The 19,492-nt window shown below is 44.0% G+C and overlaps 2 protein-coding genes and 1 pseudogene across 2 annotated transcripts in view; 1 reads left to right on the forward strand and 2 right to left on the reverse strand.

Moving 5' to 3' along the window:
* LOC102054632 (kelch-like protein 9) overlaps window positions 1-2,345 on the reverse strand; it is a 7,298-nt pseudogene extending 4,953 nt beyond the window's left edge.
* Window positions 1-5,343, forward strand: part of DPP7 (dipeptidyl peptidase 7) — a 23,190-nt gene extending 17,847 nt beyond the window's left edge. The window contains exons 9-13 of the mRNA XM_055719661.1: window positions 2,352-2,470; window positions 2,553-2,709; window positions 3,028-3,092; window positions 3,888-3,958; window positions 4,505-5,343. Of these exons, the coding sequence (XP_055575636.1) occupies window positions 2,352-2,470; window positions 2,553-2,709; window positions 3,028-3,092; window positions 3,888-3,958; window positions 4,505-4,646 (554 nt within the window). The 3' untranslated portion in view covers window positions 4,647-5,343. The remainder of the gene's footprint in view (window positions 1-2,351; window positions 2,471-2,552; window positions 2,710-3,027; window positions 3,093-3,887; window positions 3,959-4,504) is intronic.
* The window catches only part of MAN1B1 (mannosidase alpha class 1B member 1), a 23,193-nt gene continuing 9,013 nt past the window's right edge, over window positions 5,313-19,492 (reverse strand). The window contains exons 7-13 of the mRNA XM_055719660.1: window positions 18,344-18,492; window positions 17,513-17,701; window positions 16,299-16,489; window positions 15,159-15,279; window positions 12,477-12,674; window positions 12,006-12,137; window positions 5,313-11,133 (exon numbers count right to left, since the gene is read on the reverse strand). Coding sequence (XP_055575635.1) covers window positions 10,930-11,133; window positions 12,006-12,137; window positions 12,477-12,674; window positions 15,159-15,279; window positions 16,299-16,489; window positions 17,513-17,701; window positions 18,344-18,492 — 1,184 coding nt within the window. The 3' untranslated portion in view covers window positions 5,313-10,929. The remainder of the gene's footprint in view (window positions 11,134-12,005; window positions 12,138-12,476; window positions 12,675-15,158; window positions 15,280-16,298; window positions 16,490-17,512; window positions 17,702-18,343; window positions 18,493-19,492) is intronic.

Genomic DNA, 19,492 nt, shown 5'->3' on the forward strand with positions numbered 1-19,492 from the left:
CCCTGAGCATGAGTCCTGTGGCAGCAGCAACAGGGGTAGGGTTTGTGGGGTCGCTTGGTTGACTGATGTGGACCTGGCTGAACCTGCACTGTGGCAGTTGTGTACAGATTAGGATGGCAGTTTACCGTAGGAGCAAGGTGAGACCAGGTCAGGACCTGATTACTTCCCAGACAGTTTGGAAGCTGTATTCCCAAGGGCTTTCACTACTGCATGCAGCACTGAGAGATGTATAGAGGTGGGAGGTCTACGGTGGGCAAGAGGAGTGACTCCCTCCCTTCCTCACCCTGCTGTTTTCCCCAAGGCTAAAGGTTTCTTACGTCTCCTTACCTCGTTTGATGGCTGCTTTCCCATGGGATCGAATGTGCACTGTCCCCCGATGACGAAGAGGAAGTCATTGATGACGGCCACACAGTGGTTGTACAGGGGCACGCAGAGGTCCCCGACCTTGCGCCAGGTGCCGCAGCTCTGGTCTGTGACCCACATCTCTCTGCACACGCAGTTGTCGGCGGTTCTGCCACCGGCCACGAGCAGCATGGTGGAACTGGAGCGGAGGTTGGTGCTCCGGGTCTGCAGGACCGGCTGGGCATACAGCTGCGAGTGGTAATCCAGAGCTTCCCGCAGGTACCGGCGGCAGCCTGGATCCAGCCTCATAAGAGGCAACTCCTGGACGTACCTCTGCAGATCCTGTAAATGAATGAGGGGGAGTCTTACGCGCCTTAAAATATCTGCTGCGTCTTTCAGCCGCGTGCAGTCGTGCTGCAGCCAGCTCACAGCAGCTCGGAACAGCTCCAGCTCACTGCATCCCTCAGCATCGGTCCTGTCTAAAATTTCACAAAGGGTTTCTCGGTCCAGGTCTTTCAAGCACTGAGGATCAGCCAGGATCTCTTTGTAGTGCTGCCCTACGTAGCACATGGCTTTCTGTCTCAGCTCTGCTGGGCCGAGTTTTTTAGCGATGTTAAGAACATCTAAGCAGTTCTCACAGTTCAAGCAATCCTCCAGAAAGCGAAAGCACAGCTTCATCACCTCCCGAACCAGGAGGGTTTCTGCAGCTTTGAAGGTCTCCTCAATATTCTGTAGTGAGAGGTCTAGTTTGTTGGAGTAAATGAAGTTGAGAACATTCCTCAGCCCGGCAGCACTGATGGCTTTCAGCTGGATGTGACCATCTGGGCTCCCCGCTCTTGTCAGGTTTCCAGCAAACAGGACCTTGCAGTAATTACTTGCTGATGCTAAAATGATCTTGTGGGCTGGAAAGCGAACCCCTTCCGCCTCCAGTGTCACATCGCACAGCTTGCTCTGCGAGCGAAGGCTGCTGAGCCCTTCCAGGAGTTTCACTAGGTAGGTGTCTGACCCGAGCCTCGCTGAGCTGCCCCGCGAGCCTCGCCGCATCGCTCGGGAAGGTGTGTAACCCTGGCGCAGCCCCTGGACCCTTCACTGCACGCACTCAGTGCATCTCACAGGCAGCCTTCTGCAGCTGAACCAGTGACTTTATGCTTCAAGGGAGCTGGGACTGATCTGCCCATCCCACGGAGCCATCCAAAAGGCTGCAGGCTCCCCCCCGCCCCCCAACAGCCTCCGCTCGGTGCTTGGAGCGCTGCGTGCCGTGCAGAGCCACGTGGGGCTGTTTGCAAGCGGAGCCATTGGTGCTGGGTATTGTACAAACCCCCCAGCATTTGTGGTTTTTCCCTGTGGGCTGTGGCACTGGCAGCAGCGGATGGCCACCAGTGTAGCTGCATTCCTTCTCCTCGCTATCGGGTAACTACCCATCCACACAAAAAACAGCTCATTCTTAGCGCCTCCCCAGCTACGCGCTGCCTGGTCAGGTGCTCTTTTATCTGGGCAAGCCTGCACATGCCGCCCTTCCCTCCTTGAACAACGGTCAAACAAAATCCTGTCTTTGACTGAATCTGGTCGGTTCGGACAACAGCTGCTTTCAGGGCTGCGGAGGGGGAGGTCTCGGCAGTTGTGTGCTGTTCAATTTGAAGCATTCAGCTCGTGTCCTGCATGCCGGCTCCTGGGTGCCGTAGGGACTGGAGGCTGGGCTCTCCCAAGGGTGACTGAGACTTGCTCGGCTTTTGGCACAAGCAGAGATGGCAGGGAGCGCCTGGGAGCCTCTTCCTCCCTGCAGATACAGCAGAAGCAAAGGGTAGTGTGCAGCTGGGCTGGAGACAGGGTGAAAGCTTTGGCATAAAGTTGGGATTCATAATCCAGCGCTGGTGCAGCCCCTCCTAGCCTTGCCCAGCTGGGCCAGCTGCCCTGCTGCTTGGTCTTGCCCATGAGGTCCGGGTGGGAGGCGGTGGGGAGACAGCAGAGAAGTACCGACAGCTTGGCTTTGTGCTGTTCCCACCCGGCAGGGGTGTTTTACAACTCCTCCGGCTCAGCGCAGTGCTACGACATATACCAGCTGTACCAGTCGTGTGCTGATCCCACAGGCTGCGGCATCGGCTCGGACGCTGAGGCCTGGGACTACCAGGTAAGCTGTCAGACACACCAACAGGTTCCAGCGGCTGCCCTGCTTCTCCCCCGTCCGGTGACAGCTCTTGTATGGCTTTTAGGTTTGCACCGAGATCAACTTAACTTTCAACAGCAACAACGTGACTGACATGTTCCCCGAGATGCCCTTCACGGAGGCCATGCGAGAGCAGTACTGTCAGAGCAAATGGCACGTGAAGCCACGAGCACACTGGCTGCGGACAAACTTTTGGGGAGGAGGTGAGTTGTGCTGGCTGCTCGTTCCTTTGCATCACCCCGTAGTCACCTGCCTGTCCCCTGGCTCTGCCCAGCTGAGCTTTGTGGGGACAGGCACAGTGCAATAACGAGTCCTGGCAGAAAGTCACAGCCTTGTGCTGACTTGAGCCAAACAGACCTTTCTGTACCTCCTTAAGAAAGAAGTGGAAAACGAAAAAAACTGCCAAGAATTTTTTTTCTCCTGTGTTTTCTGTTCTTGGCCATGTTTGTTGCAGTAGCCAAACCCGTTTGGATAAATGGGCAGGCAGGAGGCCACTCAAATGTCTTCTCTCTGAATTTCAGACCTGAAAAGTGCAAGCAACATCATTTTTTCAAATGGAGATTTGGACCCGTGGGCTGGAGGTGGGGTAAGCACGTGCACTCCTGCACACCAAGCAGAGAGCAGCCTTTCTGGGTGATACACTGCCCCCCTCTCCCTTCCAAAGCAGCACTGGGGATTCATCTGTAGCCCATTTGAGCTTCTGCAAGCAGCTGTTTTCTGCTGAACCGTTCAAGAGCCTCGGGACATTAATGGTGGACACATTGAATAGTGTTCATCAGCCAGGCACGCTGATGCAGCAAAGGTGGCTTCACTAGTGCAGACCCAGGGTCTGAGCCACAACCCATCATCTTTCTGTGCCGAGACCCGGGCTGGGTGCTGACAGCCGAGCGCTCCTCGCTGTCTCCGGTCTCTGTGTACTTTGGGAGATGTTGCTGTAAGCAACTCGAACCAGGGCGTATTCTGGCTTAGGTTCAACACCACTTCAGAGCGGTGGCAGAGCTCTAGTTTAAAATATAAACCCCCAAATGACCCAGAACAGGATTTTGAGTTAGTTGAGCTCTTGATTGTCATGGAGGAGTTCCTTGGTTTAGGCTGTCTTGGCAATCCCAGCTGCAAGAGGAACAGGCTGCTTAGGGTGCATGAGCCCAAAGGAGTCTGTTACTTCAAACCACCCGGACTGGAATAGGTTTTCATCCTGGAGGAAGCTTCACTTCATTTGGGACAGCTGATTTGGCTCATTAAGACACAATATCAGCTGAACCAAGGACTTCTTCCTGTGCTTTAGCTAAGTCCTGCCCAGCTCACCTTCCAGTTTGTGAACTGATGTCCATTTCTGCCTGGTAACTTGGTGAGAGTTTGTCTCTGCTCCTTCTCCTTCCAGATCAACAGCAGCCTCAGCCCTTCACTAATTGCATTGACCATTAAAGGAGGCGCTCATCACCTAGATCTCCGGTAAGTACTGAACTCTGCTTTGGCTGACAAAAATCTTACTGCCCTGGGTGCTTGATCTCAGCTAGGCACAGCCCAGGGAACCAGGGAGATCCTTCACTTAAGGAGGACTGGATACCAGCTTGTTTGGAAGAGCAACCTTCTTCTCCAGTGCAGGGCTCCTACAGCCCTCAGGGATGTCGGGTTGTGCAGAACTTGGCACTAAGCTCACGTGCTGGCATTAGAGCATGTTCTTGCACAAGGATTGGCACAAGGGTGTGATAGCCTGCAGCCATCAGTCACGCGAAGTAGACCAGTGTCTCTTGGTGTTAGACTATCAGCCCTCAGGCTTGGAGCGGGCAGCAGCCACCGATGCCAGGGAAAGCTCAGGGCTCCAAAGCCTGCCTCCCAGCCTCCTGGCGGGTGTGACAGCATAGCTTGTTTTCCAGGACATAAACACAAAGTACAAAAGAGAGAATCTGTGCTTCAGTTCCCTGGCTTGGCTTTTCCTGTGCAAGAGGCAAAGAGCGGCTGCCCCCTGACCAGCTCCCCCTGCTTTGCTTTCTCTAGAGGCCGCAATCCAGCTGACCCCCCATCTGTCACAGAAGTGCGCAAGCTCGAAGCGAGCATCATCAACGGCTGGGTGAAATCTGCAGGGCTGGAAAGAGCACGGGAGCAGCACCTGGGAGCTTCCGCGGACAGATGGCTGTGACTGTGTCCGTGCCCACAGCATCTGCTGGGCATGCGAGGCTGCACGGAGAGCAGCCTGCCGTGGGTGCTGCTTTGGGAAAGTGTTCTGTGTTCTCTCCTCTGCCGCGGTGGTGGAAATTCACCTTTCTGAAGTGTCTCACCTGCCCCTAATCAAGCATCAAAAGAAAAGCAAAAGGCCAAATGACTGACTGAAACTCCAGCCACGCTGTGTGGGTTTCATGCTCACCTGCTGGAAATGAAAAGGCATTATAAATGGTGAAAATAACAAAAGCTTGCCTGGAAGGCCCAAGAATTATCACTGTCCTGAACAGGATGGTTGCATGAGGCACTGTAAGGTTGAAGCGAAATTATTTTTAGACAAAAAGTAAGCATAAGATGACTAGCAGAAAAGTAGAGGTACGGTCATTACTTATACAGGTTCACATGGGACTCCACTAGTGTGACCAATTATATATAATTTGGAAAAAAAAAACCCCAAACAACTCCAGCAGCCTCATCCAGTGCTGTGGGTTTGGGAGGTTTTGTTTGTTTTTAGTTTGAACTTGCACAAGAGATTTCCAGTTGTTGAGCTGGAGATTTACACAAAGTAATCCCGGTGTGTAGTGCTGTCACTCAAGAGCTGTGTATTAGTGACCAGTAAAGCACACCCACTTGAGACACCTTCAGATCTTTTTAAAATAAATTACAGGTTTATTAAACTGTGTGATATAATTTCATGGCTTGGTAGTACAACCAAAGAAGATAAAAAAAGGAGACTTCTCACCTTTCCAGCTGGAGTAAACTCATCTTTGCACATGAACAGGTGGATCCTTACCTACTGGAATTACACCAATAAATACTAGCATAACTGCAAAAAAATTAAATCCTAGTAATCAACTGGATGCCTCAGTTGATCCATTACAATGATTTTATGGCTTAGCAGAGAAGCCTCCCAGGTCATCAGAGGTTTACATTACACAGGCAAAGTCACAGCGTTGGCTTCAGCTTGTTACACTGCTCAAAGACCAAGCGCTGCACCAAGTATTTGTGTGGCTGGGTCCTGCCTGCCATTGCAGCACGATGGGTTCCCATGCCAGTCACGGGTGTTATTGCACAACACTCGGGTGCTGACAAAAGGGGTTTTTTGACCCATTTACCTCTTCCCTGTTAAGTACAAAAAGTCAAAGCTGCTGCTCCCCAGCCCCCGCTGAGGAGCACGGGGCAGAGGCAGGAACAGATGAAGTCCCTTTATCAAATCTTTGAGATATGTACAAATGAAGGACAACAAATGGAAGACACGATTAGTCAAACTCCAGTCCCCAAAGAAAAATGTTTTAAGACTGTTAGTGGACCTACACCCTCAACGAGACCCGTATCATCTCTATTTGTGCTGATGAAAACCTCTGCCAAGAGCTGTCCCCATCCTTTTTGCTCAACACTGGCCAGGCTTCAGCCTTGTTGCTGAAACCCTGGCTCCTCAATGCTGCCGCTTCCAGCCTTGCTGAGACGCTAGCATCTGGTATTCAGCCTCCATGCCCACAGACATACCCCCCCACTTTCCTGAATTTAGATTTGCTGTACCCCAGCAATTATTCAGGAATAGCACCACGTTAGAAAAAGCAGATGGTGAAGACATGCCTGCAGACAGGATGACATCTGGCTTATGTTACCTTTCTAGCAGCATCCTTAGCTCGTAGCAAGCAGGCACCCTAATTAAACCAACCCCACCACATTCAGCGTGAGTCTTTTGGAAGGCAATCTGCACCACCTTCGCCCAGTGGCTTGTTTCATGCCTGTGGGCAGAGGCCCAGGTGTCTTCTGACCTTCCAGAAAGGTAAGAGTGCTTTAATCCTCTTACAACAGACTATACTGAGCTCGTTTTCCTCTTGCAGATTGTACTTGCCCCAAAGGAATCCACATAGTGGGAGGGCCACAAGTGGTTTGATTTATACGGAAGAATGAACTAAAAGCTTTCAGATACTATGGCAAACAGATAAACAAAATATTCATGGACTTCCACACAGAAGATAGATGAGCAGCACTGAAAAGAATTACAAAGAGGCTTCAGGAACTGTGGCAGAACTCTGAAGCCAATGCCACAAACATCCAAAACCTTTTGAAGCCTTGGGTGTGGAAGAATGGGATCCAAGCGGAAAACCCTGGCTGTGCGGTGCTCTCCAAGCCGAAGGGAAGAGCCCAGCAGCAGCAGTCACTGCTCTTGCCAATCACTGGAACTCGCTTGTGGCTGAACTTCAGGGAACACAAAAGGAAAATGGAGCGTGAGCAAAGTGACCCAAGGCCCCATCCATGGGTGGAGCCCCCATGCTGGCTTGAGATCTGTACCAGCAGGGCTGGTGAGAAAAGGCTTGTTTAGTCTATCATCACGTACCAGCACAAGGAGTATGATCAAGATGCGAACATGGCACAAAACAGTCAGAAATGCCTCTCTGGTCACATGCCTTTAAGTCAGAGCTTGAAAACTGATCACGCAAATCAGCAGGTTCTCCTGGCAAGCCCAAGTCATCCATTTCTGAAGAACTTGGGGTTGGATTTTAATGGAAGCTGAGACCTCCAGACTTTGACAGCAAGTTCTAGCAATACTTCAGAGACAAAAAAACCCCAAGCCACTCTTCCTCAATCCAAAGTCAGGAAACCCTCAACCCTTCTGTTGAAGCAACAAACTTGCCAGACAGCATCATGGAACTACCCTGGCACGTCATTTTTACTGGTCTTGTTAAATATACCAAGTGTGACACTGGAAACTGGGAGCTGAACTGCCTGTAGGGTTCTTTCGAGGAGTTCACAGCTGCAGGAAAAGGGCAAGAGAAATTCGCAACTGCAAACACGTTAGTTACAAAAACCTATCCTGTCTGCATCCCTCATCACTGCCCTGTCACACTGGTATAAGAAACAAAGCAGATTCTTTGCCTAGTATTTGGACAAGTAAATACAGCTGTATCTGAGCTTGGCATGGAAGGTTGAAAACCCTGTGACCAGAAAGCCGTGTGAAATGCAGAGCGGCTCCTGCCAGCCAATGCCTCAGACCTTGCAGAACTGCCAATTTCTACGACCTGTAGTGAGACAGACTTAAGTTCTCAAAAAGTTCCGAGATGAGATGCTAACTGTGGCCCCATCCACCTACTGAATTTTCTCCGAGCAAACAAGTGTTTCTTTCTGAGCTATGGCTTAAAGCCCAGCGTGTGAGACTTCCAAGTCCTACAGCTGTGCAGCACTCCGTGGCTGTGCCCATACCCATCTCTGTTTCTCAGTGAAAGCATAAGCGAACAGTATAGCTGGGTGGGGATGAGTTTTTTTTCTTTTTTGTTTTAATTAGGCAAGGCATTCAAGCTCTTGGAGAGAAACCAGGACAGCTCTTTGTGCAAAAGGACAGAAGAGATGGCCTTTCTGCAACATTTGACTCAAGCATCAGAAGTGTACCGGTAAGCTGAAATACCAAAATGGATTACAGACCCTGCAGTTAAGGCTTTGGCTCAAAGAACCCCAGAGTGCTCAAAAGAAAACTTCTCAAAGACTTGCAAAACTTCTGTTGTGCTGTGGGAGCACACAGTGGAATCGTGACGGGCTGTGAAGCTCCGAGACTAATCTGATGACAAAACATACTATGTTAAGGAAGTAACAATAAGTAAGCAGTTAAAAAGACCTTTGCAAAAGAACAGGAAGAAGCTGATAAGCTTTTATCGTTTTGGTTTGTGCCATTTCACATGTGATACAGGAGTTTGAAACAAACATTTGCTCTCAAATATAGAGCTGAACAATCTTAACTTCAGATTTAAAGGATGAGGACAGTAAAGCCGCACTTTGCAAAGAGATTCCATTTCCCAGGAAGAATTAGGTAGAAAAGAAATCAGTTGGACCAACAGGCTCAGCTAAGACAAGAAGTGTGTTTGGGAAAGTGATGATTTATTATTCTCTCCTTCCTTTAACTCATTATGAAATGGACTATTGCCAATCGTAAGGCAAAACAATTATAATACAGACTCCCACAGTCCCATTTGTAGAGTCAATTACATTAAGACTAGCATAAGACTTCAACAACAGAAGACTTTTGGTGAACATTTATGTGTTCCACTTTCTAAGAAATGTCTTTGTTTCCTCAGTAGGGCTGCCGTCTAGGTGAAACAGCAGCAGAAGTTTTACAATCCATAGCAAAGTCATTAACTAAAGGTTCAATCCCAGCTTCAATTGAAGGCACAAGGCCAAAGCAACACAATTCAGCTGGACCTGAATAGTCTCACTGAAGTTATCTTTTTTTTTTCTTTGTCTCCAGTTTTAAAGCCTTCAGCTTTTAGCCAAGGCTCAGCTCCTCAAAAACAGAAACCTACTCCACAAGCATTAACAATGAAGGTGTTTCCTCCCACATTTCAACAGCATTTTCCTTCTTTACTGTTATGTCAAAGAAAACAAAAGTCTTAGGAGCAAATCTGTTGTGCAGACAAAAGGCTACAGCTACTGGATTCCACTGCACATGTAAGTGAGAAACTAATTTCCAGGGTTACTGGTGGCAGGTGAACTGGAGGAACATGAACACTGTGCACAAACTTTGTCATGTCTTGCAAATCCCAGGGTCTCTTTGATGACAGAAAAAGGTGCATTTAAATAGTTTGTAAAATTTGTCCGTTTCCGTAAGCCATCATTGTACATGGAATGATAAATATTCTTTAAAACACTTAAATAGTGGTCCCAGCTTCTGACTCCAGCGAACAGAACTGATCAGCATAAAACAAATAAAGATGCATCTTCCTTTACAAATACTATAAAATACATGTACCCCCTCAGCCACTGAAAAATTAACCATTACAGTCAGATTTCATTAGTTCCACTTCGCAGCCCTAGATTTGGAGGGGACTGTACCTCACTGTCACTACCACACGCCTGCGTACTTCCCATTGCTCCCATTAATGTGAGGGGAAAGAACATTTTGGTGAGAACAACCTCTTTCAGAAATATGAACAAGGACATTTCTGAGAACTTACTGGCGGATACAGGACTGTCCAAGTAGCTACAAGTAGCTTTTCCAAAAGGAAAAGCACTATAGAAAGCAGATTTCCAAATTCATGGTTTAAAATCTATTTGCACATATAAAAATGAAAGATCCCAGGGCTCCCATAAGATTCCTGCCAAAAAAAAAAAAAAGGGTCTGCTTTGTCTTTGAGCAACTGAACAGATTTCACTAATTCTATTTGGGACCAGGAATTCTTGCAATACGTTTAGATTGCTTGCTTTTAATACTATCAATGAAAATAATTCTACCCAGAGTACTCCTAAGGGGGGAAAAAAAATTTCTCCACAGTCCAAAAAATTATGAAGAAGGTGAACTTTGCTGTACATTTGTACACTTGTTTTGAGTCAACAACCACCTTACAATGCAGTATCTGGACAGGAAAGGATGGAAGAAGGCTGACTTAGAATTATACCTAATGTGCTCACAAGCTTTCCCAGTGCCCAACCTCAGAAAGCAGCTTTCAGTCAGAATACCTGAGTCTAACTGATGCAAATAATATATAAAATGTATGTGTAGTTTCACTTGCGTTTCACATTATCTCCTGCATTCCTGCAGATAAGTTAAAAAACTGCAATACCTCTACAAAATTATATACCACTTTGAGCCAAACCAGCAGCAAATTCTTTTCCATCATTCATTTCAGATACAGCTTCAACAGATTGTTCAAAGTGCTCTATAAAACTAAGACACTGTACAACAGATGCTTTGCTGCCACTTCCTTCTTCTAACGTGATGCAGCATAGCTCGGTAGTTTGGAATGACATCAGAGTATCAGGAGCAATACTGACAGCTTTGCTTCTACCTGGGACATTACACTTCTTTGTTTATTCCTCTGAACACCTGAAACACCACACAGTCTTACGAAGGAACAGTGTGTTTCAGCAAATCCAGAATAAACCAGAAACCTGTAGGCTTACTCCTTCTTTCCAGGAACAATCCTGTGCTGTAAGACTACTTGCTGCATTCCTGATATTTAATGAGCATTTAGTAAGACTGATGTGAGTGCATTCTGGTTCTCCAGAGCCCCATGAATGTCATGGTCCACACCTCTGTTCTCTGAACCTCATCATCAATACCAGCTCAGTATGGCACAGCTTGTCTGTCCCAGAACCAGGGATTAGATTTAAGACTGACATGAGTTCTCCAAACCAGAGATGCTTCCCCCAAAGGTTTCATTTGTTTAAGCCAAAAAAAAGGTGCAATATAGCATCTCTCCTCAAACCCTGAAAAGTATAGGGACTTGAAGATAAAAATGCCACTAGAAGATCTACTGACACCCAGTCTATGCTGACACCCAGATAGGGAGTGGATGAGCTTCTGTGTTAAATACATATTTGTCAAGGTTGATTAAGTCTATGTCGTCTGAAAACAGCAGAAACATGTATTTGAGTGTTTCCCCAAGGAAGAAGCTCTCCATCTTATCACGTGGCTCTGGATTACTGGGATTCTGGACGTTGTTAATGGAAGTATAACCACCTGTAGGAACCTGTGCCAAAAAAAAAAAAAAGCAGATTTTTTTTATATTTCAATATACTAAAATAAATTACTTTTACTTCTTAACATCCAGATGCACTTGGAAATAGTAAGTGCTAAGAAACAGATCAGCATGTTTTTCATTTCAGTCTTGGTTTTCGTTCACATATAAAACTTCAGTTATGAAAAAAAATCTCATTGTTTTTTAAAAGAAACCACAAGGAGGATAAAATGAAGTTAAATGTCCATATGCTTAATTTAAAAAGGTACCACAAAGAGCATCCCCTTGAAGTTTCTGGACAAATGTAGAGAAAGTAGTGCAATTTCCACATTTGACTTGCTCAAAGTACCATACCTATTTCCTCTTAAGAGCAGACCATGGATATTTAATGACCACTGGCATCTAGGCCGCACTTTTACAGCATATCAGAGTGATATCTCCATGAGCACTGTAGTCAGAATGAATGCAAAACCCCCTCAATTAAAGCATTAATGCCATTTCATGGCACTATTTATTTTTTTCCCAACTTTAACCAAAGGGTTCCTTCAATCCAGCCAGGTCCTTCTCAGCTTCTAAATTCTAAAAAACGTAACAGCAGAGATCCTAACGGCTTCCAAGAAGAAGCAGAGACATTTCGGTAGTTTGTGTACAGCTTCTGCATTTTACTTTTTAAGCAATGTAATGAAAGTTCTTTCCCTGAACGCACTAAGCGTATCTCAAACTGTAAGGCACCGCATAAACTGAATTTTATTGTGTGTTCTTGCAAATTTCCCCACAGGTACCTGATGACTCTTGAAAGATAACAGGTTTCCAAAGTTCTTGTTAGAGAGCAAGTGAGCTAATACAGTCCTGACAGAAACAAGGCGATTATAAGTTGACCTTACCCGTGTATATTTATTGAAATTCTGCAAGATTTCCCAGCCCCAGTCTTGATATTTCTTATCACCAGTGAATCTATACATATAAAAAAGGCTTTCCACAGTTTCTGGTCGCAGTAAGTTGTGCCTGTCTGCAGGCTGGAAGAGAAAACAAAAACAAAAAACAAAAAAAAAACCACAAAAAAACAACAAAAAGGCAAGAATAATTCAGACAGGGAATTTCCTCAAGGACACAAGCAGGAAGAAAAACAGCAATTCCCATCTCCACCTATTCCAAAGAGTTCAGTATGCGTAACAGCTTCTAAATACACTACAAGATTAATTAAAAACAAAGGCTAGGATACACCTAGACTAGCGAGGCAGCAAAACAACAAGCTGCTCCACAGAGCACATCACCAATACCCGGCTGGCAGTTTCAACAGCAGAATAGAGACACAAAAGAATCACAGTTACAGTTCAGGCCAGCTATCTGTTCACCTTAATTTCCACATCTTTGTGGCCCTTTTGCGCATGAAGATTGAAGTGCACGATCTCCGGACTCAGGCCTGTCTCTACTTGAGCATACATCTGGTAACAGGTTTCTATAAGGGCTTCAGCCAATTTCATATGATCAGCAGTCAATCCATTGTGTGCTCCCAGTGCCAAAGTACCAGGCAAAAAGCAAACCAAGTGATCCTGCAAGACAAGACAACTCTTACTGTGGAAAAAATGATACATGAATACCTGTTTGTTGTGTGTGCCTCTGTGTCCCTATGTGTGTGTCTTTTTTTTTAATTCTTTCTCTTCTTCAAAACACATTTCAGGTACCAAGAACTTCAGGGTAACATTTTAACAATCTGATGTAATATAGCATAAGGCAGGCAGTGTTATTAGAGACACCATTAATTTGGAAAATGTACAAGACACTGGGTTTATGTAAAGTTCTTGAAAAAAAGGTGCCAGGACAGGGCAAGGAAGAAGAGTGTGGTTTTTGGCACACATTACATACCAGCTCCTGAAGGGGGGGTGGGCAGAATCACCTAAAGGTTTCTCAATAGACACACCTAAAGGGACAAACTGACCATCTGAATTTAATTTTAAACTTAAAATGGTACAGAGATGGGAGTCAGCCACAGAAAACAAAGCTTTGGAGAAAGGGGAGAGGTCAGCTGAAGGAGATTTTCTTCATTCTGAAATAATCACCTTAGCATTACTGCAAGAGAGGTAACATCTGTGCAAAGACCGTTAGACTCACTGACACAACTGGAAAACACTGATAAGCCTTCAAGCATACTTCTGCCTGGAAGCTTGCCCCTTTCTTGAAACTCTATTATTTAGGGTAATAGCAATTTTTTACCCCTCATGTCTATAAAGCACCAAAGAAGCAAGAGCATGATTTTTCTAAACTCTGGGATACAGCTGGTTCCCATTCTCACCACTAGCCCTCCAAGACTCTTGTTTACTGCCAGCTGAATGCCATGGATACCAGGCACCTTGAACAAAATATCACTGGTTCTTCATGCATATATGGAAGAGGGGCACCTGAGGACGATCGTGTAAAGAGTATTTCTGCTTGCTTTCCCAAAACAGAACAGCAGCAATGAAAAGACTGCAGAGACGTTCTTGCTCAGCTTTTAGTTGCTACAGCAAACAATTTGTTCAAAGAACAAGAGGAGTGGTGTTACTTCAAGAACTGTGGAACATAATTTAGTTAAATTTCAAAAAAACCTCAATTGTCAAAGTCAGTTGAAGAACACATCAGAAAACAGGTTGTATAAAATGCCCAAATATTCAATTTGCAATACAAGACTGACTGTCCTCCTTCAGGGGCTAATCCACCACTGATACTCTGAATGTAAGAACTGCAGATTAATGTCACATATGGAATTTCAAATAATTCTTACCATTCAGAATGAAATCTCATGTCTCATCATCCAAAAATGGTAAAAACTCTGGTGGACAAGCAGCACCTGTATGGACCTTTAAAAGCTTTGTCCAGTCCTAAAGGAAATGGTTGAGTGTGGAGACTGTCAACACAGACACAGGAGACAAACAGCCCCTTCTCCAGCTGGCCAGGGTGAGATTCCTGTCAAGCCTTTCACCCAATAATAACTGATCAAATACCAAAACTCCTCCCTGGAACAGAAGCAAGTGTACTGACACATGCAGAAATCTAAGCCAAATCTATCTGTCCGAATTAAACTCTGTCATATCTTGGGAAAAGGGAGCCCCTTTACCCAAAACCCAGACTCCAGCCCCACTCACAGCCGGTTTGCAAAGCATTTGGGAAATTCAAATGCAAGAAGCACTTGCTGAAAAACAGAACTGAACATCTCAAAAATGCTACACCAATAAACCAACCAAGTCAAAGAACTCACTAAAGCTCACTTCAGGAATCGAAAAAGTATGTATAAGGCTACACATAATTTAATAATACACCACTCATCTTAAAAAAAGGCCACATACACACACGCTTTACCTGCACTTACACAAGATCTTTAACTGAAAGATCCTAAAACGCATTCTAAAGAGTACGAATGCACAAATTAAGAGCAGGGAGTTAAGGTCAACCAATCTGCCCCACTGGCAAGCAGCATACTTTTTACTCAATAACTGTACATGTAGGAAAAGAAACAAGTATCACAAATGGACAGAATCCTCCAAAATTATCAGGTTGGGGTTTTTTGGGTTTTTTTGACCCAGTAATACAGTATTAGATCACCTGTTTCTTTTGAAGGTAAACCTGAAAAGCCAGGTGTGTAAGGGTCCACACATATTGAATTACGGAAAATAAATAATACACAGAAAAGGCATTACCTCAACAGTTTCAGGTACTGGAATTTTATGATCAAAAAAGGGGAAGGGGAGGAGAGAGAAAGAAAGTTTGACTCCAGCACCAGAATGTCCAGTCTTACAGGAACAGAAGTGGATTTCCTAGATTAACCCAAAGGGAAGGCCCCTGGTTTGCACAGGTGACTAGTATCTACAAAGTACTGCCATCACACTGGCTATATATAGTCTGGGCTTTTTTTTCTTTTTCTCCTGAGTTTTTTTTCTTTGAAGGGGGGAAAGAGGAAAGACAGAAAAAGCAGCTTTCCCTGTCCATATGTTGATTTTTTTCGTGGTGGTGGTTTTTCTGTTTTCTTTTGTTGTTTTTTTAAATGCAGTTGTACTTCTTACCATCTTGGCACTGAAATGGCCATGAGCAAGCTCTCCTACAAAAGTAAGCTTCTTGGGTTCTGATCGCTGAAGAAGATGCTTTTTCACTCCTTCTATGGCTCTCATATAGTCTTCCAACAGTCTGTGAATTAAAATCATTCCCAGTTGGCTCACATACATGCAGTCAGAACACATTTAATCACAGCTGATGTTCAGCTCAATCCTTTTGGAGAAATTATTTCAGTCTCAAGAACAGTATTTAATCAAATGTGAAGATTGACAAAACGTCTTCAAGTCACCATCAAATGGACATTAATTAGTTAAGTTATCACTACCATGTAGGAATATTGGGTTTACTTTAAGTAAACTCTAAATTTAAAGTATTAAAGAGAACATATCCCCAACTGTTTCTAGGCAGTAACCAGATTCCATTTACTTCCTTTGTATAGATGCACCTGCTGTTATAAAGACAAGCCTCAGAGAGGCATGTTATCGCTCTATATGCATTAAACCCATGAACAAGTCCAACATAACTGGCTTATAAGCAGATAAAAACTGCTTAGATTTTTTGTCTTGTTTTGGCAGAAGCCTTGTTTTCCAGCATCTCTAGTTCCTCTGCTCCTTGCAAATGTTCTCTTCCACCTATCCAGTGCAGGTAAGAGAAACTTAAGAGACCAAAAGCAAAGTTTACACAAACGTCAAACTTCAGCCTCCTCTTATTTCTGAGGAAAGTTATTCCTTATGGATTAAATCTCCCACCTCAACCATCCTGTAGGATTCACCTTTCCCTAACAAGCTCAGAGAAAACATAGACATTGTTGGTGAAACGAAGTATTATCAATATTTCAGAAGTGTCTAATTACACCCCCCATCTACTGCAAAGACTTCATTCTCTTCTCCTGTCTATAACACTCCTCACATCTGATGTGCTGAGGAAGAACAGTTTTCTGAAGAGAAGTTCCACGACTAAGCCTAACTCACACTGTTTTTATATCAAGTTACCACAGGTCCTTATTTCTTGCTTAGCTTGCTTTTAAAACAGTGATATTTTCAGTCAGCTATTGGGCACTTACATTATTTCTCTTTAAGCAGCAAACTAAACCAGAAAGTTTTACAGCTCACATAATTCTCACATCAATATGAGAAGTGGAAAGAACTTACTCATTTTCTTTTTTCCCACCCTGAATCCATTGCTTGAGTAAATACTCATAGTAGCTGTCAGCTCTGGCTCCCAGAGTATAGACACCCAAGTGAGTGAACTGCCCGCTATTGGTGTTTATGAACATAGGCACTAGTCCATCATTTTTCCCTGAGAGGGTGTGAACATGCTTCATCACCTCTTCTACAGCTTTCTAAAAGAAAGAATATAGCAAACATAAGTTACAGGTAGGAATGATACACAAAACTGTGGCTAGTAACTTCAGGCTGATGACAAATCTTTAAATATTCTTCCTCAAATTAGCATCAGGAACATCAAGTTCAGCTTGTGCAATATATTAAATACAGGGTTGCAAACTTTCTGGCTTGCAAAACATGTTGTTCTGGGTACATTTAAGTACTCTGAAAGAATTATAACTATTTCCATTCCTTCACGTAAGCCCACTCAAAAGCCAGTACTACGGCACGAGACTATGACCTCACTTACTCATATTTACAAAGTAGAAGTCCGGCTAAAATAACAACTACACGAATCATGCAGTAGCTATAATTTCTTTAAATAACTGCACTCTTCAAAACTTGAGCTATGGATACAGTTTACAACAGTAAAACAACATTGCCAAACAAAATGAAGGGTGGAAAGTATTCTTTTCCCTGGAATTATTTTTATTTCAGCTAACTCTTCCTTACACTGTGACCTGCTGTGAGACCCTTATCTAGTGAATCACATTTTAGCTCCCTGGATGCAACACCAAGGTTTTGTTCATTGCATTTAGGTAATGGCATCAAGAAACCGCACACAGAATTCTAACAACATTAAGCAAGGCACAGTTTCACAGTCCCCTGTTTAGGGGGAGACTTATTTTTTCAAACCCTGACAACCTAGCGTCAAACAAAAATACCAATGATAACAACTGGGGGCGGGGGGGGGGGGGGGGAGTGGGTTTTGTTGTGGATTAGTTTTGCTGTGAGCTTTTTGTTTGTTTTTAATCAAAAGCTGTTTCTGAGGGAGAAAAATAATTTACCTCCACTATTACTTTTTGGTATCTAAGAAAATAATTGGAATTACTTAGTTTCTATTCCTTCCCTCATCTAAAGTTTCTCAACTCATTTACCATCACTTACAGACTACAGAGACCACGTGTATTGATGGAGTGTCGGTGGTGGAGCTATAGACAGGTGGAAAAAGAGAAAAATATCAGCTGATTCTTCCATACCTGGAATTTCTCATCTCCAGTGAGACGAGAGAGCTCCCTAAATTCCAGCTGAATACTAGTCACCTCTGCCACAGTGCTGTCGGATGTCCAACGAGGTGGATGTGCAGTGCCCCGGCCAATGTTGACATCTGAATATGGTATCTTGGAGGGGGTCTTGAATGCTGGCATAAGCCTGTTCCCAATGTCTTTCTAAAGAAAACCCAAGAGCACAGGACAAAACAACAAACAAAACAAAACCTAAATACATGAACACATGCACACCCCTTCAGATTTTCTTTCACAAAGCAGAAAGAAAAAGAGAGGATAGCAGCTTAGTTTTAGATGGTGCAGGAAAGCCAAGAATTAGAAAGGGTCATGGATCTATTCATAGTAGTGACTACAGATTTTCTACCTTGTTCCTAGTATTGCATGCCTCATTTGAGTCTGCAATCCCTAGCCACGTGTTGTAATTCTGAAGTCATTGGCTGCATCTAGCTAATCTAAAGAGGTGGCTGACGCTGTAAGACACACAGAAAGGGTGACAAAAGACAACTATGACTCTTTGCCAACCATTTATTTCCTCTTTTGTTTCATGAACTTTATTATGGTCAGCTCTTCATCAACAGAAGAACAAGCATATAAGAATACCTGATAAAACACAGCAAGGCTCTCAGGTTATCCAGAGAACAAAAAGAAGCACAGGCTTAAAAGATTAATGGTAAATCCCTTCCCACTGCTTTAAATTTGAAACTATTAAAAAACAGCAACATTTAACTTTCTGATTAATTTTCCCTGAACTTCGTCCAATATGGAATACATAATCCAGTTTCATTTGTAAGAGTAGTCACTCACAGCTTTTTCCAGGAAGAGGCTATCTCCGGTGAGATGGTAGGTGCTCAGCAAGCCCCCCAGAATACGAATAGTGCTTTCAAAGAGGTTCACATCCACATTCTTATCAAACACTAAATCATTTGCTACCCATTTTCTTGCTTCTTCAAACTCTGCAAAGTATGAAAGGTAGTTCAGTTATGAACTTCTGACATGTTCCAACAACTAGACTAGAGACATTAGTATTCCATATATCCATGACACTTACTTATATCTGTCTACAGAGATGATAAAACTCAAAATGAAGAGCACATGCTGGAAGAAGTTTGCCTACCACTGGCTTAATTCTTATTCAGTACACACCACAGATGCACAGACAGAAATACCCAGCAAAATAAAATAAGTTCCTAATAGTCTAAAAAAAAAAAAAAAGAAGAAGAAATTGAGGATTTTTTATTAAAATACAAAATTGAGATCTTTTAAGTCCACCCATTTGACTTGTCAATTAGTTACATTTGCACAAGAGCCTTCTTAACTTTTTAATTAAATCTTATTAAACCAAAGCTGTTATCTACTAAAATCAGTTACCAGCCATTAGTATAGCCTTTAGCCAAGCAAAGTCCTGGGAAGCCTGCATCCTACTTCAGCACTTAACCCATAAAATCCAAGTATGCAATTTTTTCTCTCTAGAAAGAATGGTTTATCACTGATTCAAAAAAGAATGTAAAAGAAAAAGCCATTTTAGATTCAACAGCCAACTTAGCAGTAGCATCATTCAATGACTGCTTTTGCACAGGGTCTGTGTGCATGTGAGTTAGTTTGAGATAGCTTATGCCTTTAACTGTGAAGACTAAGCTAACTCACACCTTCCAGAAACTCCAACTTGTGAGCAGGCGCAGAACAACCAGTTTCCCAGAAATGGAAGGTATTCCACAGGAGATTAAAGCAAAAGGATGCCTCTTTGTTCTCATGAGAAAAAACGTCTTGGATGTTGGGTTAATATTGGGTAAACTGAGAAGAACCACAGAAAAAATTCTGCTGTCACGTTAAGCACAATCTAGCAGTACAACAGAAAAGGTAAGGTCCTCTTTGACAGAAACGTCAGCATTCATCAGCTTAGAAGAAAGATAGGTAATATCAAACAGAACTTTCATTTATATAGCATTTGTTATT

Source organism: Falco cherrug, chromosome 9 (genome assembly GCF_023634085.1).
Source record: "Falco cherrug isolate bFalChe1 chromosome 9, bFalChe1.pri, whole genome shotgun sequence".
Taxonomy (NCBI): Eukaryota; Metazoa; Chordata; class Aves; order Falconiformes; family Falconidae; genus Falco; species Falco cherrug.